Source organism: Sus scrofa, chromosome X, assembly GCF_054392235.1.
Source record: "Sus scrofa isolate SSC_HxYL_T2T_F1_AM1 chromosome X, Sscrofa_HxYL_maternal_Yorkshire_Landrace_v2.0, whole genome shotgun sequence".
NCBI lineage: Eukaryota > Metazoa > Chordata > Mammalia > Artiodactyla > Suidae > Sus > Sus scrofa.
Window position 1 is genome coordinate 69,625,695 of NC_139401.1, and position 24,685 is coordinate 69,650,379.

The 24,685-nt window shown below is 40.3% G+C and overlaps 2 protein-coding genes and 2 non-coding genes across 4 annotated transcripts; 1 reads left to right on the top strand and 3 right to left on the bottom strand.

The window, feature by feature from the left end:
• Positions 1-218: 218 nt before the first annotated feature.
• Positions 219-19,425, bottom strand: LOC146394658 (uncharacterized). Its single transcript, XM_085006972.1, has 3 exons — positions 19,347-19,425; positions 13,990-14,257; positions 219-4,542 (listed from the first exon to the last, which is right to left on the bottom strand). Exons 1-3 carry the CDS (start codon positions 19,423-19,425, stop codon positions 4,539-4,541), a joined length of 351 nt encoding a protein of 116 aa, XP_084863098.1. The 3' UTR covers positions 219-4,538.
• Positions 8,278-8,356, bottom strand: MIR545 (microRNA mir-545). The gene has a single exon (NR_038609.1). It is a non-coding gene; the product is annotated as a microRNA mir-545 (primary transcript).
• On the bottom strand, positions 8,443-8,522 carry MIR374A (microRNA mir-374a). The gene has a single exon (NR_035390.1). It is a non-coding gene; the product is annotated as a microRNA mir-374a (primary transcript).
• ZCCHC13 (zinc finger CCHC-type containing 13) lies at positions 13,221-23,292 on the top strand. The gene is made up of 2 exons (XM_085008462.1): positions 13,221-14,724; positions 19,331-23,292. Exon 2 carries the CDS (start codon positions 19,563-19,565, stop codon positions 20,076-20,078), a length of 516 nt encoding a protein of 171 aa, XP_084864588.1. The 5' UTR covers positions 13,221-14,724; positions 19,331-19,562; the 3' UTR covers positions 20,079-23,292.
• Positions 23,293-24,685: the final 1,393 nt, after the last annotated feature.

Below are 24,685 nucleotides of genomic sequence, written 5' to 3' on the forward strand. Positions count from 1 at the left end.
CCAGGCTAGGGGTCGAATCAGAGCTGTTGCCGCTGGCCTACACCACAGCCACAGCAACGCGGGATCCAAGCTGAGTCTGTGACCTACACCACAGATCACGGCAACACCGGATCCTTGGCCACTGAGCAAGGCCAGGGATCGAACACACAACCTCATGGTTCCTAGTCAGATTCACTGAGCCACGACGGGAACTCCTTTTTTTTTTTTAATAAACGTAGTTTTGTTGGAATACGGTCATGTTTGTCTGCTTATGTATTGTCTGTGGCTGCTTTCATATTACAGAGGCAAAAAACACATGGTCCAGAAAGCCTAAAATATTTACTATCAGGCCCTTTACAGAAAAAGTTTGCCAACCTGTCACAGAGGGCAGCATAGGTCAGTGGTAGCAAAACTGAGAAGTCATACAGAGAAAAAGGGGCAGAGAGAATTATTTAAATATGACATGTTATAATAGCAGAGCACTGGACAAAAAGATTCTGAAACTCCTGCTGAGATCCCCACTAGTACCCTTACTATCACCCCCATGAACTCTGAATGTGCTAGACATTTAAAAAATTAGTTATATACCACACACCAAAGAGAATATCCCCAATAGCGAAAGATTTGTATTTAAAAGTAAATAATCAAAGCAATACAAAAACATTTATCTTTACTGTGAGACATAAGGGGAGAATAAACCACAAAGAAAGATATGTGAACTACATAAAAATTAACCACTTCTATGTCAGATTGAGGGACTGCAACATATATGGTAGATTAAAAATCAGTGTAAAAAAGAAACTCAAAAATAAGACCCAAGAAATATTTTTAACTGTTCCATCTCATTAGGAATCAAGTAAATAAAAACTAAAACATCAAGGGAGACCACTTTTCACCTTTGCAATTGGCAGATTTTTTTTTAAACCACAATATCGTTAGTGAGGACGTGAAAAAGAAGGCATTCTCATACACTAGAGGGATTGTACACTTAACCTAACCTTAGGAAGCAAAAGTGGATATGCTGCAAAAACTTATTTATAGGAATGTTCACATTAAATATTAGTTACACAAACTTAAAAGGGCAATAACTGAACAAATTATTGATACATATTAGATACAAATATCAGTAAATTTTTTTTTACATTATAATGTCAAATAAAAACAGATGTTTAAGATGGTATGGGACATGTTTGAGATCTGCTAAATGTAAAAGCTCAGGCAATAAGGTTTCATTAATGACCCTAATGTCAACAAAGACTGCCACTCCAACCAAAAACTCACTTTTGAACATAGAAACAAAGTAGTACAAAATCAAATAAAACAGAAAATAAAATATTAAAACAGCAAATTTACTAGATCTTATTCAATATTCTTGACAAGTAAGGAATTTTCTTCTGGGAATACAAGGTAGGTTCATTATAAAAAACAATTAAATATAACAAATACAACAAAAAGGTAAAAAAAAAAAAAAAACATTTACCTCCATGTTCAACACTTACTTGACTGAGATCCCTGTTACTTTGTCCAGATCACATTTTGAGATTATCAAGAGAAGGATTAATTCCTCCTAATCTATTCTGTGTCTTTTTTAAAATGACACTGTTCACACATAGGGATATGAATGTTAGCATGCAGTTAAAAATTTTTCCTGTGTCTTTTTCTGTGAAGGACACAGAATAGATTCTCTTTGTATCAATGACTATTCCAGACTTCCCACAGGGAAAAGGCCGCTTTTTTGTCATTCAGGTTCCCGTGCAGCCTAATCTACCTAATTTTGCCAGTAGAGATTATCCAAACACTCCAGACACTATACCAAGAACATTGTATTATGAAGGTACCATCTCAAGACCATCCTTACGAGAAAAGGTGAGTTTTATCGATTCCATGAAAAATGGCAGATCCCAAAGAAAGATCTGACCCTTGGGTATTAACTCTGGGTAAAGGAGCTACTAGCTTAAGATAGGGATGGATTCTGCAGAGATTGCTCAAGAATGGCCATTTTACAGATGCTGCCTAGTTTAACTATGAACCATTTCAGTACTCCTTGAAGCCTATTAGGGGACTGATCACTGAGGAGTCAAAAATGAATCCTAGTCCAGTTGGTTTGAGAGTTGTGCATCAGAAGACCCTGCTGCCTCTGAAATCACTAATCCAAAGTGCCATATACTTGGCTGCTGCTGAAACAATGTACCTCTGCTCGTAGCTAGCTTTAGATAAGATGTATGCAGCTCTACAGTCTGATTAAGAAAAACTCTAAACAAGTTTGGTTTGAAAGACTAGACTCTCCCCTAAAGGGATTATAATTAGTGTCACATTGACATTATTTATGACATGCAGCTTATGCCATGTAGTCTACTTGGGAACCAGTTCAGTTCTTCTGATCCTCTATAGGGGTGAGCTCCGATGGGTAAGCAGGCACATCATCTATCCCAATTGTTTTGAGAAGGATGTACTGTAGAATAAAATGCAGGCTTTAAAAGTACTGGCCCCTAGGGGGAGTTCCCATTGTGGCACAGGAGAAACGAAACTGACTAGTATACATGAGGATGTAGGTTTGATCTCTGGCCTCGCTCAGTGGGTTAAGGATCCAGCATTGCCGTGAGCTGTGGTATAGGTCACAGAGGCAGCTCGGATCACAAGGTGCTGTGGCTGTGGTGTAGGCTGGCAGCTGTAGCTCCAATTCGACCCCTAGCCTGGGAACCTCTATATGCCACACATGCAGCCCTATTAAAAAAAAAAAAATGTACTGGCCCCTGGAAATGACATTTCTAGGAGCTTCCCTAACAGCAGTCAAGGCAATGTCAACCTTTTCTCCTCTACTTACCTTAATCACTGTGCTACCTTAATCATTGAAAGGACCTCTTCCGCTGTTGCATGTGCACTCACGTGGAAAATCTGGTAGACTCTCAGGAGTTCCGGTCGTGATGCAGTGGTTAACGAATCCGACTAGGAACCATGAGGTTGCGGGTTCGATCCCTGCCCTTGATCAATGGGTTAACGATCCAGCGTTGCCGTGAGCTGTGGTGTAGGTGGCAGAGACGGCTCGGATCCAGCGTTGCTGTGGCCCTGGTGTAGGCCAGCGGCTTCACCTCTGATTAGACCCCTAGCCTGGGAACTTCCATATGCCACGGGAGCGGCCCAAGAAATGGCAAAAAGACAAAAAAAAAAAAAAATCTGGTAGACTCTCCAACACTTTTCAAAGATATCCTTCAAATTCAGCCTAGTGAAAGGTTACAAAAAGAAGATTGCTTTCATCATCTATGATCCTCCCATACTCAGCTGGGTTAGCCTCCATTGCACCGAGACAGTGGAAGGTATTAAAAGGGAGAATGGGAAAGAGGGATAAAAACTTCTGACATAACACTTAGGATACACTATGCATTCACTGTTTATTCCTTTGTCTACTCACAGGAGTGAAAAGTCTCACGATGGCAGAACTTTGTTAATATCTAGAAGTCTTTGCCACTTGGTAAGCACCTAATACTTTTTTTTGAAGGAAGCAGGGGTGGGGGGGTAGTGGGAGTGCCATATCACAACCACTTCTTCTCTACCATGAACTGGGAATCCCACTAAAACCAACAACTTACCAAGGCTTCACAACTGCCTCACAAGGACATCCATGGCAGTGATGCTTCCTTCTGGCTTGCTGGTGAACCCACTGGGCAGGAAGCCTCAGTGTAAGTGACAGGTAGGTCTTCATGTTGCTCTGGACCAATGACAAGGCTTCTAGCTGCCTAGGAATCTGCATTTTTAACAAGCTTCCCAGGTGATTTTATGCACAATAAAAATTTATACCATGGACATTTCCTTCATCAGAGGAGCACAATGTCAGAGGCTATTATAATCTTTCCATGTGGAATAAAAATGTTTCTGTCTCACATCGCCTCCTTGGACTTAGGTGGAATCTAGAGGAAGCACTAGGTGGAAGAAACAATATTGGGCTTGGATTCAAATCCATTTTCTACACCAACTATTATGGTGGGCAAGATATCATTGCAAAAATGGGAGACGGGGAAAGAGAGAGATTAGGCTCTTCACTCTCTAGTCTGAAATAAAGACTGTTTTTTGGAGTTCCCATTGTGGCTCAGTGGGTTAAGAACACAACTAGTATCCATGAGGACACAGGTTCAATCCCTGGCCTCTCTCAGTGGGTTAAGGATCCAGCACTCTCGTGAGCTGTGGCGTAGGTTGCAGACGCAGCTCGGATCCCAAGTTGCTATAGCTGTGGGTGGTGTAGGCCTGCATATAGCTACAGCTCCAATTTGAACCCTAGCCTGGGAACCTCCATATGCCACGGGTACAGCCCTAAAAAAACAAAAAACAAAAAACTTTTTCATATCATAATGGGAAAATATCAAGTAACTGCCTAGTGCCTGTTAAGACACTAACTGGGCAAGCCCACCAGAGCCACTGACCACTTACTAAGACTTCACAATGGTTTGATAACCATGTGCAGGATGCTGATTTGAGACTCTTCCAATTCTCTAGTAACCTCACTGGGCCACGCAGGGCTCAATATACCTCTTCACCAGTGGCATAGTTTCTGATCGAGCTTGGTGTCACCTGTAGGATAGGGAGAAGAAGAAACAAACATAAGAACAGTCAAGGTGTGAGATTTAGCTTTAATTTTACTTTTGCCACCTTAGTCAAATCATCCAGCCCACACCAAGGACCTCAGATTTCACTCTTGCCAAGCATTATTGTTAGCATAACAATTACCTTCTTTATCTGGCAAAAACTGCTGCATCACCCACTATTATTATTTAATAAGGATTCTTGCCTCTATTTTAAATGAGATAACTTAGACCCTAGGAGCAGTTTCTCAAGGCTCATTTTCAGCTGTTTCACCCACAGTAAAATATAATACAATGTCATATAGGGTCTTATAATCTACTATCATGAAACCTAGGATAAAGCTCTCCCACCATCAGTGGGTAAGATTCATGTTGCCGAATGGCGTGTGTTTGTGGGGGGCGGGTTGTGAGGGGGCAGCCTAGATGCGTTTGAGCCTTCTCTTTATTGGATGAAGTAAAGCAGCCATTACTAGAGCAAGATCTGCACACTCATAAGCAGCTGCTGCCACCAGCAATTATTTAGCTTATAAAGCCGAGGGACAAGGGTGGGAAAGGAATGTGTACAGGGCCTAATTGGGAAATAAGCCGTCAGTGTAGAGCCTGATGCGTGAAATGCCTGCACTAAGGAGCCAAGAATAGAGCAGTAAGTAATTAGTGCCTTTCTCTGAAGACAGAGATCTTATTTCTACCACGCCCTACTCCCACCCCAGCCCAGCTCTTTTCCAAACTAAACTGCTCCAGTTTCCAGCCCCCTCACCAACCCATTTACTCCACTTCTGTTCAGGTCAGCAAATTTCAAAATGGAAACCGTTTCAATGTTTGTCTTAACTTTGAAAGTCATAAAGGTATGCTGTGAAAATAAAAATTCCAGAAATACATTAAGGATAGAAAGTAAAAATCACAGAATGCCAGAAAGTTTAACACTTGGGGTATAATTCTTTCAATTACTTTCATATGCAGGTAAAAAACATTAATTTTTATTTGACAAAAATTAGATGAAACCATAGCCTTTCTTTCAATTAATATATTGGGTACATCTTTCCAAGTCAAATATTCATTTATAAGACTTTTATTTTTAATGCCTGTTTGTATTATTACATAAATGCACCAAAATTTATTTATCCAAATTCATATTCAGGAATAGGTAAATTTTTCTGTTTTTTTTTTTTTTTTACTGCTATGAACATTGTGAACGTTCCCATACCTAAATCTTTTAATATATCTTTACATTATTAAGAATTTTTAAAGACTATTTAGAGGCATATCCCTAGAAATGAAATTGCTGGGCCAAAGGACATGTAATATTTATTCTGCCCATTAATATATATTGCCAAATTGCTCCTACGAAGGATTACAATAAAATTGGATATATCCCACCAACATTAGTATAACATTTTAAAATCTTTGCCCATGTAATAGGTATTAAATGTAATATTGCATTTTTTATGACTACTGAGAGAATTACAAAGATTGAGTAAGATATGACCTCTGCCCTTGAACTTAAATGAAGGGAGATAGACACAAACAAGTAACATTTACCATTATCATGTTCATGATAAAGACAAATTTCAGTTCACAGTGCTTCTTTTGACTCTGAGGCTATTGCTAACAGAAAAGGGCCAGAAGAATATTATCAGACAGTAGTCCAAATTAAAAACCTATTTGCTAAAATTCCAAGGAGTTGTGCTAATGCTGAATATCACTTCAGCGGCATTTCGACAGTACTTTGTTGCTTCTCCTTCGTTAATTCTTAAAGGAAAGAACCAAACAGAAGCTGCTCTGAAAACCACCTGTCCCCGTCAAGCCAGTGAAGTGAATGAAGTGCAGGGCAATATATTATTGAAAGGATTTACTGACACTGGACCTAGACTCCCATTTTTCTTTTTCTTACTATTTCTAATAAACAATGGTGAGCTGCAGCCATTTTCTTTCAGAAACAAAACGTCTTCTCTACCTGGGACTCTCAGTCCCAAGCAGATCTGCCTACACAAAGGCTGCAATGGTATCCATGCCAACTTGGAAAATACAGTTAAGAATCAAAAATTATTTTTCAGCACCATGATGGGTCACAACAGATGAGATCAAAATGGATGACAACCACAACTATTTCAAAAAACCTATCCAACAAAGATGGATGACTATGTAATACAGCAAAATGTTAACTGTACCACCTAGGTAGTGAGTATATGGATTTTCACTGTACAATTCTTCCAATTTTTTTTTTTAGGGCCGCATGTGTGGCATACGTAAGTTCCCAGGCTAGGGGTCAAACCAGAGCTACAGCTGCCGGCCTATGTCACAGCCACAGCAACTTGGGATCTGAGCCTCGACTGTGACCTACACCACAGCTCACGGCAATTCCGTATCCCCCACCCACTGAGCACGGCCAGGGATCGACCTACATCCTCATGAATACTAGTCAGATTCGTTTCCGCTGTGCCACAACAGGAACTCCCCAATTCTTTCAAATTTTCTGTATGACAATTTTGATAATAAAATGCTGGGACAAAATCCAGCAAGCAGCTTGAAATATAATGCTGTAAAACATTTCCCTCCATTTTACTCCTAGAATGAGATATCTCTTTTTTTTTTTTTAGATCTAGCTTTCACTTGGAGGTTTCCAACTTTTTAATGAAGTGACATGAAGGACAATATACTCACAGGCAGCTTTCCAAGACAATGTGTGGTAGATTAGGGAGGGTTGAGGGGAGGTCTCTAAGCTCTTGTAAGTACAGTCTCACTACCTGTTTAAGTATGAATAAGTGAATATTTCAGAAACCCCATTTCTTAGTTTAAACATTAGCATTCAGACCCTCTAAACATTTGCCTTAACCTACTTTTCTGCTGTTATCTCACATTAATTCCTTATTTTCCATATTCTCATTGCAAAGAGCTGTGTAGGAGGTGGGGGGGGAGCAAGGGATAAGGCACCAAAGCATGATATGGTCATATGCTTCAAGTTAGGACATAAAAAATGAATTTTAAAGTACTAAAGCTTGACAGTTGATGTTGAAGGACATGGTATAACTGACTGACTGCGGGACCCTGGGGGAGGCTTTAAAAATCAATCTCCTAGTTTGAAGTGTGTCCTAGCCTCCCATCTATAAAACAAGAAAAAGACTTGTCATAAGCAATAATGAATGAGGTAAATAAATGAGTTTCTGAGATGCTAAAAGTATCTCTGATAAATGGAGAGGAGAATGAAACCATCACTGTTGAGTGATGATCAAAAACATGGTAGGCAATCTTTTTATAGCGCCGAGTTTTGTGGGCCGCCACTGTCAGCTCTGCTGTTGTAGGTCAAAGAAGCCACAGACAAAATATCAACAAATGATGGCAGTGTTCCAACAGAACTTTATTTGTAAAACCAGGTAGCCCATGGGGCTGCACTTGCCCACCTCTGATCTAGAATGTAGTGCCCTACCTAGGAATACTAGGTAAAGTAAGACCTGAGGAGGAGTGAAAAGTCCACAAACAGGAATAATTCAGCAAATACTAGGCAGTGAGGATAAGGCTCCTGATCTGGCAGCTTTCACCCAGGAAGATTATCAGCGGTAGCAACAGTAGCAACATCTGTAAATACCAAGGACTGAAATCCAAACACAAAAATAGCATTATCTCATGAGAAACTCTTGAGAAGATATACACATAACTGGAAAGAAACAAGTTTCTGACCACATGCATTTTGAAGAAACAGTTGACAGTCCAGAGCCTGTGGAGATCACGTTAGCAGGCACACAATAAATGTTTGTTGATGAGTCATTCATTTATTCATCCAATAAACATTTACTGAGGCCTACTAATGTGCCAGGCTGGGCTCTGGAGATGAAGACACTATTCCTGCCCTCAAGGAGCTCACAGTCTAACTGATAACAGAGGAAGGGAGACAGGCATATATATACACAGACAATTACAATACAACCTGATAAGTGCTGTAACACTTATCAGGTTGTATTATAATGGCCGATGTAAAATTTCTTTCCAAGGAGTGCTGCTCCAGATTGCTGCTGGCTGTAACATCAAGAGAGAGGAGGAACAAATTGTAGAAGTCAAAAGTTAAATGCTTTCAGGCTATTTCAAATATCCAGGCTCTACCTAACACCCGATCATAGATGGATTTGGGAACGAGACACTGGCATGACGTCAAAGGTAACTCTTATGCTTAAAACAGGCACAGACCTCCAGTAAAGGACATTCTCAACCACCTCCTCTACAACACAGATTTGTTGTTGCTTTGTTTCATTTTGTTTTGCTTATTATACATCTGCCAAGCCTGGTTTAATATCTGCAGCTAGCAAAATGCTGAAAAAAATGGGGGCTTCCAACTAAAGGGATTAACCCAGTACAATGGGATAGCAAAAAAGTAGAAACAGTTCACTTGACACCTCTAAATCCAATAATCCCCCTTCACTGAAAAAATTAAAATTAGAATGTTATTAAATATAAAAGAAATAGTATATACCTCATGGAGTAGAATAATTTAGAAAGGTTTAATATAATTAAACAGATTCTCTGAACCACATATAATAGACCCAGCTTCATTAAGCCAAAATAAGATACCCTATCCCACCCCCAAGACCTAATCTTAATCACCTACATGTTATAACTAAGAAAAATGAAACTGAGATGTAACACACTCTTGCCATCACCATTTCAAAATATATGGTGAGAGGTAGTAAGAGATTCCTTGAGGTGAGATTACTAGTGTAAACTAGTCATTTGATTCAGATGGTTTTATACAGAGAGGATGGAATTTTTGTGTCATGTATCATTCTTAATAAGGCCTAGGTTTTTAATGACTCTTTTGTCTCTGCACCAGAAAATTAAGCTGATGACACTAACAAACTGTTTCCATTTTACACTGAAATCCTTGTCTTGAGACCCAATGTCTCTGAGGTCTCTATTTTATATGCTTAACATACTATTTTTCCCTAAAATCATTACATTACTCTTAACTACACTGCTCCATTCTGCTAATTGCCAGCCCACATGCACAAAGTCTTTTCAGGTGTTACAGTTTGTTCCTTTACCATTTTACATCTCCAAAGAGTTCAGTGTTATCTACAAAAGTGAATACTATGTCTGCATCCTCCCCCAGATCACTCATAAATATTCAAAATAGCATCAGTCCCCAAATGGATGGGGGAAGGGTGACTACTGTTTTGTGTCTGGTCTACATTGGCTGCCAATGTCTTATTAGGGACAAAATGTTGCCGTGTCTTCTCCCTACATCTATAACCAGGGAGGAACACTGCTGTGCAGCAGTCAATGTTGCTTTCCTTTAGAAAAAAAGAAATGGCTATCTATCTAAAGAACAGATAAATGCTATCTCAAAATGGCTACCAAGAATTTGGCAAGTATTCCACGACGCAGTTGTCTTTGGAATTACAAACATTTCTTCATATTCAATGGCAAAAAACATATACCAGGAGTGTATGTGCAACAAATGATAAGGGGTAATAGATCCTTATACAGAGCACATAATACAGAGCTCTTACAAACAGATTAACATTCAGACCCAAGTTCAATAGTTTACAAGAGGAAATAGGAGCGAATAATTAACATGAGAGTCCCAGCTTCACCAATAACCGTAAGTCAAAAATACCATTCTTTTACATATCAAGTAAGCAAAAAAAATTTTTATGTACCTAAATGACCGGGTACAAAAATTGATAAAACTTTTTGGAATGCTATTATGGCAGGTCTTTATAATGTTCAAACTTTTTGATGAATAATTCTAATCCTGAACTCTATCCTATAAAGAAATAACTCAAAATAGATAAACAATAAAAACTAAATGAAAAAACATAATTATATAATTACTATTGAACATACTGAAAACCCTAAGATACTGCCATACAAAATACCATGAAACCATTCAATCACAGTTACAAAAATGTTCAACACAGAAAAATGCATGTTATAAAGACAAAACACAATATAAAATAGTACAAGTAAATATGTGATCACTGTAGAAAAATGCAGAAGAAATGAAAAGAAGTGAACACATTTATTAACACTGGTTATCTCTGGGTGGTGAAATTATGGATCTTTTTCCCCTTTTCAAATATAATTTGATGGTTATCTTCAGATGAAGCCAAAATGAATGTTCACTAAATTTCTAGATTGAGGGAAATGTTCAAACTTAATGGAACAAAAATCACAAAATAGAAGATAGAGGGATTTGAACACATGATTTCAAATTTCTACTAACCAAAAATTTAAAAACAAAAATTAAAAGGCAAACAATAGCCTGGAGTACATATTCATAACATTATAGAAATCTGAGTAACAGCCATTATTTACAGAACACATTTAAATAGATAATAATAAACGCTAAACTAAAACTCCAACAGATAAATCAGTATAAGACATGAACTAACATCACACGAATACAGAGGAAAAAAGAATCAAAACTAACAATAAATGCAAAATTAAATACTCTTTTTTATCCATAAAATAATGTTTTTAACAAATACTACTCAGTGCTTGTGTGAGTGAAAGAAAATCTGTACAACCTTTTCAGGGAGAAACTTGGCAATACGTATTACATGTTAAAAATGTTCATATCCTTTGACATAGTAATTCCACTTCAATGGATTTTTCCCAACCAAATAAAAGAAATCTATGTATTTTCTTTTATTACAAAAAAGAAAAGCAATAACCTTTTACTATTGAATATTGGTATTAACATACCAAATATTAATAATGGGTAAGAAAAAAAAAATCTCTATTGCAGCAAATGACTGGTTGTCTCAAAGCGTCAGACCAGATCTCAAATCAGGCAAAACAAGAAGGGTGTGTCCAGCCTGCCGCAGTCGGCCATTTTAAACCCTCTGCAGAACAAAAAATCACAGAACACAAGGCTAGGTAGGTAAGGATGGCCACCCTGCTAGGCTCCAAATCAACAATTGTTTACTTTTTATCTTCTAAATATGTAACCCTGTACCATGCACTGACTAAAAATCAGCAGTATTCTTTCTTAAACAGCATAAGTAAGTTGCACATGAAATTTGAAGTCGTTAAAGAAGGGTCCTTTAAATTTGCCCCATCATTTTGGTGGATAAATATAATGTTTAAGAGCACAGGATTCCAAAGCCATACTACCTAGATAAAAATCCAGTTTCAGCCATTCAATAGGAATGTAAACCCTTGAACAATTTACTTTATCTGTGTCCTTCATTTGTAAAAGATGGATAATGGTACTGCTATTTCATAAGATTGTCGAGAGTACTAAATCACTTAAGGTAAAAACATGTAGATCCAACACCTGGCATAGTTTAAGCGTCAAAGACGTTTAATTATTATTATAGATAGGGAACTGGGCCCAGAGAAGGAAAAACACCAGCATGAGATCATGGCCAGGATTGTTGAAAAGACCTATCTCAATTTTGAATCCTGTGTCGTTTCTTCTACATATCTAACTGCTAAATTGTTTGTTTTAGCGATTAACAATAGGTCCTTACTGACAGCCCTCCGAGAGCCACGACAGTACTTGCTGCCCTCCCTCCAAAATATTGTCCTCCTAGAGGAAACCATGCTCAAAGTTCTACAGAAAAAAATAACTTAGAAGGGTGTGAAACACAGGTCACCTTCATATCACCATTATCTTTTGCCCAAATCCTAGGTTTAAAGCAAAGTGGTACAAGCATTTGGAAACAGCCAAATCCTCACCCCTACAACCTCAAGGGGAGAAAATCAAGGGTAAATTCTCACAATATTGCAACCCCTGGGTTTGGATACTCTGATGGAACCGGCCCATGATCTGCAAGTCCGAGAGAGCCCTCCCGAGGTGTGCTGCCCGAATGTGGCCTGTCTCCAAGTGCTCCCATTTTACGCATTTACTACACACAGCCAGCCAGCTCCTGTAACCTTTCGTAAAGCCATCAACGCCTCCGCATTTTTAAACACATTATCGATAAGCCAGAGAGGAGCCAAGATTCCGGGTTAATATCTGGTGGATCTGGCCACAGCCTAGGACAACTCCAACTCTAGCTGATCCCACTCACCCAACTAAAAAGATACAGCGATTCTTCCGCAGGCCCTCCTAGCCCAAGATGGCCAAGCAAAGACAACTTACCTCCCCCCTCGCCATTTTGCAATCTTAATTACACGTAAGCTGCGCGCCTCCCCACCCCGTCATTCCGTTTAAAATGCGCATGCGCGCCTCTACCCTCCTCTCGTTAAAGGCAACCGTCACACGTTGTCTCAAGTGCGCATGCGCACCTTCACTCGCCTCTCCCGCGGGTGTCAACTACCAGCAACTTTGCTTTCTTTTTTTTTTTTTCTTTTTAGGGCCGCACCCGCGCGGCAAATGGAGGTTCCCAGGCTAGGGGTCGAATCTGAGTTGTAGTCGCTGGCCTACGCCACAGGCACAACGCCAGATCCAAACTGCGTCTGCGACCTACACCACAACTCACGGTAACACCGGATCCTTAACCCACTGAGCGAAGCCAGGGACTGAACCTGCGTCCTTATGTATGCTAGTCAGATTCGTTCTGCTGAGCCAAGATGGGAACTCCAACTTTGCTTTCTTATATACGCATCCGACTCCCTGTCCCTGCTCCAACCAAGGCTTGCGCCTGCGTACCTCCCGCCCTCCCCAGTGACGCCCCCCTCCCCCACACACCAGACCTTCTCAAATACTGTGGACCCTCGGCGGATGCCGAGGACTGACGGTACAACGCCATTTTATACAGGAGGCTTGAGCATCCCCGGAATTTGCTATCTGCGGGGTCCCGGAACCAATCCCCCGCAGTTACCAGACTACTGTATACCTGCCTGCTACCGCGCTGCGCACCCCCACACTCTCAAATACACAAGCGCACTGCGTCTGGCTTCCCACCTCCGTTTTTAATATGTAAGTGCCTGATGATAGCTGGATGTGTCTCAACAGCTGTGCCCCAGTGCTCAATCCAGAAGAGCCATTACTAGCCTTCCCTAATGGGGGTAGGCGTGATAATTAGGGAAGTGGAAAACGGGAAAGACGTCATTGTTTGCAGGTGCTCAGAGCAGATGCCAAATCTAGATAGAATCCACCCCGACCCCCAGGGAGGAGCTTAGAGTGCCTCGGATTCTGTAGTAAGACCCATCACCCTGAACAAAGGCAAAGAAAGCTCTTATAATTGCCGAGTCCTATACCCTTGACCTTTAAATACACCTTCTGCTGCTGCACGTGAGGAACTTCAAAATTTAAAAGCCGGGAACCTTAAGGAAAATACCGACGCTCAGATGCCTCAACCCTGGTTAAAGGAAAGAAGTCTGTATTACTTTCGCAATGAGAAATAAATGTTCAACATCCTTTTGTAGGTCTGAGGCCAGTACTGTCCCCCATTTTTTTCCCCTCGTGAACCTGGAGAACACACAAATTGAAGATACCCCTGGCCCGAGTTCCCTCCGCCGCCCGCAACGTTCTTCCCCTATGTCACTCCTTTACCTCCTGGCTGAATCGAAGGTCATAGCATGAATTCTTAGCGCCAGCCGTCCCAAGACTGGGTGAAGGGTGCGGCGGCACAGAGTTCGGGGCGCCAGGGTGGCAAAAACAGGCCAAGGTGGCAGTGGACAGCAGACAGGAGCACCAGCAGTGCCTCCAGCCGCAGCGCTGATGCCAGGAGAGCACCGCCTCCGCCGGATCGCCGCAGTGCGCTTCAGGCGCTTGCGCCAAGCACTCCCTCTTCTCCTCCTCCCCCACACCCACCCCCCATCTCCCTGCTCACCCCGAGGCTAACCCTCCCGCAGTCTTAACCCCTTCCTTAGGCCATCCTGCTTCTTGCTTCTTCAACCTTTCCTCCCCTTGGTCACACCGGCCTCCACCACCATCCCTCCCTCCTGTTCTTGGCCCACCATTTCTTTACCAAGTCTCCCTGGTGTCTGCCTTTATTCGCTCTACCCTTCTGTTCTTGGCCTTGCCTGGTCTGGGCCTTTTACTCCTCCCCTTGTGTGTCTCATGTTGCAAATTGTAAAAAAATACACCCCCCCCCCCAAAATGCTGTGTAAAAGATACTGTATCCACACAGTCTTCTCCAAGCATCTCTCAAGCTGTGCCCAACAGCTTGTGTGGGGCAAAATAACAGTCTGATTGATGATGAATTCACAGAGAAGACTCAGAGGCAGAGAATCCAAAGACCCTTTGCACAGAGCAAAAGGGGAAAGGGTGTTCAGTCAGTTGGAGGTAAGAAGGAGTATGCAACAGCTTTTTCTTTCTCTTCACAACCCTGATAGTTTCTGGACATTAAAAATGCTGTTCAGTGTCTTTTGGTACTAAATGCAAGGCTTGTTCCTGTCTTCTGTGAGAAATTCACATATTAATTCTAAGAGAAGTGACATCATTTATTCAACAGGCTCTGAAATAGATTCCTCTTTGGTTGTGAGGAGGAAAAATAATGTTTTGTTTCTCATTATGATGTTTTACTTTGGTGGCTGGTTCTTGCTTTCTAAGAAAGCCAGTTTGAAAATACCAAAAACTAAGAACCCACAATACCATCAATTCTGAGACCGGTGAAATGTGTACATCATCATCCTCTCTTAATTATTAAGAATGTCATATTAGGAGTTCCTGTCCTGGCGCAGGGGAAACAAATCCGACTAGGGACTATGGGGTTGCAGATTTGATCCCCGGCCTCGCTCAGTGGATTAAGGATCCTGAGATGCCTAGAGTTGTGGTGTAGGTCACAGATGCGGCTCGGATGTGGCCTTGCTGTGGCTGTGGTGTAGGTCGGCAGCTGTAGCTCTGATTGGACCGCTAGCCTGGGCACCTCCATATGCCGCGGGTGTGGCCCAAAAATCAAAAAGAAAGAAAGAAAGAAAAAGAAAGAGAGAAAGAAAGAAAAGAAATTCATAATAACATTATTCAGAGACATAATGAAAGTTTGTGTTTTTTACGTAATATGCACAAAAGATTATACAACAATGTGCAATATGCAGAAAGAAAAATAGAAATTCTTGAAGTTATATAGTAGTATAAAGAATCTCTTTCCTAAATTGAAAGAATCATTTATTGTTGCGCAAAAGTTAAAATAAAAGGGAATTTTGCCCACAATTCTACAGTACTATAACAAATGATTTTATTTGTGTACTCTTTTTTATTATAACAGTTCTATTGAGATATAATTCATATGTCATACAATTCACCAGCCTAAAGCGTAGAATGCAATGGATTTTCTATATTCACAGTTGTATGGCCATCACCACAATTTTAGAATTTTTCATCACTCCAACGTGAAACCTCATGTCCATTATCATATCTTTGTCCTTTTAATTTTTGTTTAAATATATTAATATTTTAACATCAGCATTTTAATAGATTTAATAATGTTTTAAAAATATTGGAGTTCCCGTCGTGGCTCAGTGGTTAACGAATCCGACTAGGAACCATGAGGTTGCAGGTTCGATCCCTGGCCTTGCTCAGTGGGTTAAGGATCAGGCGTTGCCGTGAGCCGTGGTGTAAGTTGCAGATGTGGCTCGGATCCCGCGTTGCTGTGGCTCTGGCATAGGTTGGTGGCTACAGCTCCATTTGGACCCCTAGCCTTGGAACCTCCATCTGCCGCAGGTGCGGCTCTAGAAAAAGGCAAAAAGACAAATAAATAAATAAAAACATTAGCATGGTCCTAATTATCATCTTTATCATTTTTAACAAATGGACAGCATTCCATTTTTTAAAAAGTATTGTAAATTAAGGTCAGCACATAATAATAATTGCAGATGGAGTTACTTGCTCTTTCCACTTCTCTCCCTTTTGACAAAACTTTCCTAATCTGCTATAGTCCCATCCAAAGAGAAATTCAAGAAAGAGGCACAGCTTGTAAATCTTTTTTTTTTTAATGGCTGCACGCACTGCATATGGAAGGGATTGAATCTGAGCCATGGCTAAAACCTATGCTGCAGTTGTGGCAATGCTGGATCCTTTAATCCATGGCCCTCCAGTGGGGAATCAAACCCAAACCTCCACAGTGACCCAAGCCACTGCAGTCAGATTCTTAACCCACAGCACCACAGCAGGAATTCCAGCTTGTAAATCTTGAACGCTATGAAATACTTCTAGTCCTGGACCTACCTACTAGTCTGAACTTTACAGTTCCTCAGGAGTAGTAAAGGAAAAATTTGGAGACCTCTACTATATCCAGGCTAACGCTGTTTCCCTTTTATTCCCCAACTGCTACATTTCTTAGGAGAATGACACTCTTTTACAGGATGTAATGGTTAATTTTTTGTGCTAACTTGATTGGGCCAGACACATGGTCAAATATTATTCTGAATATTTCTATGAGGGTGTTTTTGGATGAGATTAACATTTAAATCAGCGGACATTGAGTAAAGCAAATTGCCTGCCACCATGTGGGTGGTGCCTCGTTCATCATTTGAAGGCCTACATTGAACAAAAGACTAACTTCCCCTGAGCAAGAGAGAATTCTGCCAGTGGACAGTCTTTGGACTTGAACTGCAACATTGGCTCTTCCCTGGGTTTTTAGCCTTTTAGCCTACCCTGCAGATTTTGGACTTCCCTGCCTCCATAATCATGTGAACGAATTCCTTAAAATAAAGGTGTTATATAAGATATACATCTACATATATACATAGATAATCTCTCTCAATAGATAGATATAGTGATATCCTGTTGGTTCTGTTCCTCTGAAGAATCCTAATACTGAGGATCTCCTCAAACCTATGAACATCCTGAATTGAGGTTGGGGTATAAGAATGAAAAGTAGTCAAGAATACTCTATCAGGAGTTCCCGTCATGGCGCATCAGAAACGAATCTGACTAGGAACCATGAGGTTGTGGCTTAAGTCCCTGGCCTCACTCAGTGGGTTAAGGATCCAGTGTTGCCATGAGCTGTGGTGTAGGTTGCAGACGCGGCAAGATCTGGACTTGCTGTGGCTGTGGTGTAGGCCAGCAGCTGTAGCTCCAATTGGACCCTTAGCCCGGGAACCTCCATATGCAGCCCTAAAAAGCTAAAAATACTCTATCAGCCCATTTGAACAGAGATTTGCCTTTCCAAATTGTATGTAATCTGACATGGGACTGGCCTTAACTCTGTAAATGTATGTGTGTATGTATGATGTAAAATACATTTCTTCCTTCATGTCCCAATTAAACCTGCTTGAATATGCTTTAAACATGGGCATATATTACCTTAATAAAACTATAAACCTATAAGGAGGCTTAAATATGACAATTAACATGATGTAATAAACATATCAAGTTTTTAAATGGAATTTTTGCCATTTGAAACCATTTATGCAGCTCACCATTTAATTGTTTAGGAATAAAACTCATTCGATTACTCTATATGTGGCAACTGCTCATATTTTTTGACTATAGCTTTTATTAATTTTTGAAAACATTTTTCTTTGTGGCTGCATTTATGAAACCAGTTTCACATTCCAATCCAGTCACGTTCAAAAAAAAAAAACCCAGGAGTTCCCGTCGTGGCTCAGTGGTTAACGAATCCAACCAGGAACCAGGAGGTCGAGGGTTTGATCCCTGGCCTTGCTCAGTGGGTTAACGATCCAGTGTTGCCATGAGCTGTGGTGTAGGTCAAAGACACGGCTCGGATCTGGCATTGCTGTGGCTCTGGTGTAGGCCGGCGGCTACAGCTCTGATTAGACTCCTAGCCTGGGAACCTCCATATGCCTTGGGTGCGGCCCTAGAAAAGGCAAAAAAGACAAAAAGAAAAGAAAAGCCAGTTGCTACATTCACTATTCTCAAATCTGTGTTTTACCAAATACATTTGTACTGGCTTCCTGAAAAAAACTCATGTGTAAAACATATATCTAACTAGTAACTTAAAGAAAAAACATTTGGAGTTCCTGTTGTGGCGCAGTGGAAATGAGTCCGACTAGGAACCATGAGGTCGTGGGTTCGATCCCTGGCCTTGCTCAGTGGGTTAAAGATCCATCATTGCTGTGAGCTGTGGGGTAGGCCTCAGACACGGCTTAGATCCTGTGTTGCTGTGGCTGTGGCGTAGGCTGGCAGCTGTAGCTCTGGTTGGACCCCTAGCCTGGAAATCTCCATATGCTTTGGATGTGACACCCCCCCAAAAAAGAAAAACATTGTGGATTTTTACAGTTATGCAACCTACACTCATTTCAAAAAATTGTAAAGTACAGAGAAGCAAAATAAGGAGAAAAAAAATCTTATTCAATCATATGATCTCAAAATAGCTGATGTTGATATTTCAATATCGTTTTGCATATTTATTTCTATATCTATATAAATGGATAAGTCCATAAATTCTTATGAGTTTATAATAATATAAAAACAATTTAGAAAACAATAGGAAATCTGTCCAATATTTAAATTATGGTCTTGTAACTTATTTTCCAAGTAATATCACATTACTTTTACTGAATGCTTAAATCATGTTATGTTTTATTACTTACTTTATTACTTCTTATATTGAAAACTAAGATTTCTGCAATAAAATAGGCTAAATTGTCATTAAATCTCCCTGTGGCATTTTACAGATTATTTTCCATGTATCTCATATTTTTATGGACACGTATTTTTTTTAAACACCCTTCCCCAAAATGGCTTACTATAATTTGTCATAATTTGCTTCTCTCATTTACTGGATTTGATACATCTCATACATATTTTTCCTATGTCCCTAGCGCATCTATAAAAATTGGTCTACTAGACCACCAAGAAAGCCTAAGTCAATTATAAGAAATCCTACAATGCACATTTTCTGAACAGGAAGCGATCCAAACTCAAACTTAACGACCCAAGTGGGTTTTTTTGTTTGTTTGTATATTTTGTTTTGTCTTTTAAACAGAAATCGCCACTCAGACCTGCTTTTGGCTTAAAGGACGAGAGGAAAGTCAGGCAGGTAGGGCGGCTGAAAAATCTGTGACGTATGAATGGGGCCATGCGCAAACCTTGTGTGACGTCGCTGAGGCCAGTAGAGAAAAACAGCCACTTCTGTCTAAGCCGCCATTAGAGGACCTGCGTCGGGGCCTTGGGGCAGAGGTAGGTAGGCCAGCTCACCTGAAGATCTCACCGCAGCCATGAGCAATAAGGAATGCTTCAAGTGTGGACGCTCTGGCCACTGGGCCCGGGGATGCCCTAAGGGAGGAGGAGCTCGAGGGCGCGGAAGTAGAGGCCGTGGCCGAGGGCCTCATTGCAGTTCCACCACCCTACCTATCATCTGTTACCGCTGCGGTGAGCCTGGTCATCATGCTAAGAACTGTGACCTTCAGGAGGACATCTGCTACAACTGTGGGAAAAGTGGCCACATCGCCAAAGACTGTATGGAGCCTAAGCGAGAGAGAGACCAGTGCTGTTACACCTGTGGCCGACCAGGCCATCTGGCGCGCGACTGTGACCGTCAGGAAGAGCAGAAGTGCTACTCTTGCGGCGAACGTGGCCACATTCAGAAAGACTGCACCCAAGTCAGGTGTTACCGTTGTGGTGAGACCGGCCATGTGGCCATCAACTGCAGCAAGCCAAGCGAAGTCAACTGCTACCGCTGTGGCGAATCGGGCCATCTAGCCCGGGAATGCCCCATTGAAACTACCACTTAATTTTTCCCTTTGTCCCTCCCACCTCCTTTTGCTGATTGATAATTGTAGTATTTTCTCTGAAACTTCTTCTCTGACCAAAGGTTGATGGACTGAGGCAACTTAAAGACCAGTGAACTTCAATTACCATGTTAAAAGAGGAAAGGACTGGGAAAAAACAAAAAAAGTTACTCACTTGTAGATGTTTTATAATTAATGTGTTTCTGCACCACTGATGAATCTGATCATTGAACATCCTGAACATGAGGCAATTTCTAGATTCTTTGGATGTATTTTGATTTAACATTTAATTAAGAGCTACCGTGTACCAGCCACTGTTGGAGGAGCTAGAGATATATCAGTGAACAAATTAAACCAAGTTTGCAAACACAGGCCTAGAATCTAACAAGTAATATATATAGTGTGTCAGATGAAGATAAATTGCTATAGAGAAAAAAAGAATACCAGGTAAAAGGATAGAGAGTGTGTATGGGGGAGGGGGAACATATGTTTCTGTCTTAGGTACACAAGGCACCCTGAGGAGGTGACATTTCCTCAGAGATTCATTGCAGAAATAAAACTGATTCTAGAAATGTGTATGACCCTGCCAAAGTAACTTTTAACTGTATTGTATAGTGATTGCTTCGATTTATTTGACCTCATTAGCTTTGAAATAACATTGAAAGACACCCCTATCTGGTCCTACATAGAGTGTATAGTAGTTATGTTGTGAGCCACATGGGAAGTCCCATAGAGTTTATAGTACAATGAAAAGAAACCATTGCATGTATAGTATGTGTGTAAGCAGCTTTGAGAAAGAGCAATGAGAAAACAAACAAAAAATCTTAGCAGCAAATTGTGGACATGAAGATATTGGTGGCAAAATTTGGACTTACATATTTTTAAAAATATTAAGGAAATTGATATAAATATTAACATTAAACATAGATTGGGACTTTGGTAATTTCAAAGACATACATTTTCACAGATATGAAAATTTATGTTTAGGCATTTATGAAAAATGTGTTTTCCCAGACCATATGCTGGGATCCATTTATTATTATTATTATTATTATTATTATTGGCATGTGGATGTTCCTGGGCCAGGGATCAAACCCGCATGAGAGCAGTAACAATGCCAGATCCTTAATCTGCTGAGTCACCAGGGAACTTCATGGGATCCATATTTAAAAATCACATCTGAAAAACAACTGAAGTTCTATAAAATAGAAAAAGCAATTTTTTCTTTTATTTTTTCTTTTTCTTTTTTTAAATTACTCAAATGAATTTATCACATCTGTGGTTGTGTAATGATCATAACAATCTGATTTCACAGGATTTCCATCCCACAACCCAAGCACAACCCCCTACCCCCCAAACTGTCTCCTCCAGAGACCATAAGTTTTTCAAGGTCTGGGAGTCAGCATCTGTTCTGCAAAGAAGTTCAGTCTGTCCTTTTTTCAGATTCCACATGTCAGTGAAAGCATTTGATGTTAGTGTCTCATTGTATGGCTGACTTCACTTAGCATGATAGTTTCTAGGTCCATCCATGTTGCTAAGAATGCTGGTATTTCATTCTTTTTAATGGCTGAGTAATATTCCATTGTGTATATGTACCACTTCTTCTGGATCCACTCCTCTGTCGATGGACATTTAGGTTGTTTCCATGTTTTGGCTATTGCAAATAGTGCTGCAATGAACATTGGAGTACATGTGTCTTTGCGAGTCATGGTTTTCTCTGGGTAGATGCTCAGGAGTGGGAAGAAAAAGCAGTTTTATTTATTTATTTTTCTTTTTAGGGCCACACCTGTGGCATATGGAGGGTCCCAGGCTAGGGGTCAAATAGGAGCTGTAGCTGTTGGCCTCAGCCACAGCCCCAGCAGCACAGGATCCGAACCATGTCTGCAACTTATACCACAGCTCACGGCAACGTTGGGTCCTTAACACAATGAGCAAGGCCAGGGATCGAACCTGTGTCCTCATGGATGCTAGTCAGATTCATTAACTGCTGAGCCATGATGGGAATGCCAAAAAAGTAATTTTAAATTCTAGATGAAACCCAGGATGGGGAGAGGTAACTATTGTATCAAGAGAAAATTGAGGTTGTAATAAAAAATTATTTACAAAATAATAGGATAATCCTACATATCAAACCTAAGATGTGATAGAATTTATAACAGGAAGGATGGTAGAGAGTACAATTTTTGGTCCATAAACTCGAATGGTCAAAGAAATGTAACTGATTTTATAACTGAAGACACATTCTTTTATGAACCTCCATAAGACTGGATGTATAACTCTTCATCCCCATCTGAAAGACCCTTTCAGTTTAGCTGAGTTCCAACTTCTGTGACCCTCTTGGGCTCCTAGAAATTGATTCTGTTACTCTCTGTACTCTCAACAAGATAAACTCAGTCACATTCCCAGCCCCTAAATGGGGCAATCTCAGTCCAATCTGCCAAGACACAATTGGAAACTTCTATATCACACTGAGCCAAACAAATTCTTGAGTCTCATCACAGTGTTGAAGTCTGTTTAGGAAAGGAGGAAGAAAGGAATCTGCTTTTGAATCCCCTCAATCTGGCATTTCATTTCCCATGCCCTCAGGAGTTTGGCCCAGAGTTGGAGGCGAGAAAGAGGCTATATCCAAGGACACACTCAGTATTTAAGTCCTCTTTACATTCCTTTAAGGCATCTTTTCTAGTCTCAAAGGAAAAGAAGCCTTATTCTGACTCACCAGTACTCTGGGCCAGAATTTACAAAATGGTAGCCCTGTTACTGAATCAGATCCAAAATATGTTTAGTTTGACCTATGCACTATTTAACAGCATTCATGAATTAGATGCCAACATTTAAAAATTGGAACTTTTCCCATACAAATTATTTTTCTTCCTTCTGGAACAAAAACAAAGTTCAGGAATCAATAGGCACCCATATCTGTGTGAAAACTTTCAGCTGGAGGTGAGTAGCACTTTCTCCCTACAAACAAGTCACAAGTTCCCTCTTTAGTTTAAAAAAAAAAATGAGGAAGGAATTTAAACATTTTACTACAAAGCATCTCCTAAACATACAGAAGAAGACAATAATTCAGAAAATAAGGGACAAAGCTGTGAAGCATATAGGAAACAAATTACAAAATTACAGAAATCCTTATCAGTAATTACTTCAAATGTAAATAGACTCTCCAGTGAAAAGACAGATATTGAAAGAATGGATAAAAACACATGATCCAAATATATACTGTCTATAAAAGACTCATTTTATTTTTATTTATTTATTTTTTCATTTTGGTCACACTCGTAGCATGTGGAAGTTCCTGGGCCAGGGATTGAACCTGTGTCACAGCAGCAACCCAAGCTGCAGCAGTGGCAAAGCCAGATCCTTAATCTGCTGAGCCACAAGAGGACTCCAAAAGACTCATTTTAGATTCAAAGACACAATACACTGAAAATGAAAGGATGGGGGAAAAAATATCGATGCATACTGTAACCAAAAGAGAGTAGGGGTGACTATAATATTATCAGCCAGAATAAGCTTTAAGTCAAAAGAGTTTGCAAGAGACAAAGAGGACATTATATATTAATAAAAGTTTCAATACAGTTATGTCCTATTGACCAAGATATAGAGATGAGAACATTCATACACTGCCATTGGAAACAGAAAATTGTTATAACATTTCTGGAAGGCAATTTGGCATTATGGATCAAAAACCTTTAAAAAGTCATTATTCAGAGTTCCTGTCATGGCACAGCAAAAACGAATCCGTCTAGCAACCATGAGGTTGTGGGTTTGATCCCTGGCCTCACTCAGTGGGTCAAGGATCCAGTGTTACCATGAGCTGTGGTGTAGGTCATAGATGCTGCCAGGATCTGGCGCTGCTGTGGCTGTTGTGTAGGCTGGCAGCTGTAGCTTCGATTTGACCCCTAGCCTGGGAACCTCCATATGTTGTGGGTGTGCCCCTAAAAAGCAAAAAAAAAAAAAAAAAAAAAAAAGTCCTTATCCTTTGAAATAGCAATTACACTTCTAGAAATTTAAAAGAATGATCATGGATATATACTCAAAGCATGTATTAAAAGTAGTGTTTAGAACCCAAATGTCCATCGACAGAGGATTGGATTCGGAAGATGTGGTATATATACACAATGGAATACTCCTCAGCCATAAAAAAGAATGACATCATGCCATTTGCAGCAACATGGATGGAACTAGAGAATCTCATCCTGAGTGAAATGAGCCAGAAAGACAAAGACAAATACCATATGATATCACTTATAACTGGAATCTAATATCCAGCACAAATGACCATCTCCTCAGAAAAGAAAATCATGGACTTGGAGAAGAGACTTGTGGTTGCCTGATGGGAGGGGGAGGGAGTGGGAGGGATCGGGAGCTTGGGCTTATCAGACACAACTTAGAATAGATTTACAAGGAGATCCCGCTGAATAGCATTGAGAACTATGTCTAGATACTCATGTTGCAACAGAAGAAAGGGTGGGGGAAAAACTGTAATTGTAATGTATACATGTAAGGATAACCTGACCCCCTTGCTGTACAGTGGGAAAAAAAAAAAAAAAAAAAAAGTAGTGTTTAGGAGTTCCCGTCGTGTCTCAGCAGAAATGAATCTGGCTAGC

Excerpts from the sequence above, each read along its gene's own strand:
- ZCCHC13 (XM_085008462.1), top strand. The coding sequence starts at position 19,563 with ATGAGCAATAAGGAATGCTTCAAGTGTGGACGCTCTGGCCACTGGGCC.
- LOC146394658 (XM_085006972.1), bottom strand. The coding sequence starts at position 19,425 with ATGGCCCCATTCATACGTCACAGATTTTTCAGCCGCCCTACCTGCCTG. Across the intron at positions 14,258-19,346 it reads GTCCTTTAAGCCAAAAGCAG|ATGGGGGGTGGGTGTGGGGG; the intron begins GTCTGAGTGGCG and ends GTGAGCAGGGAG.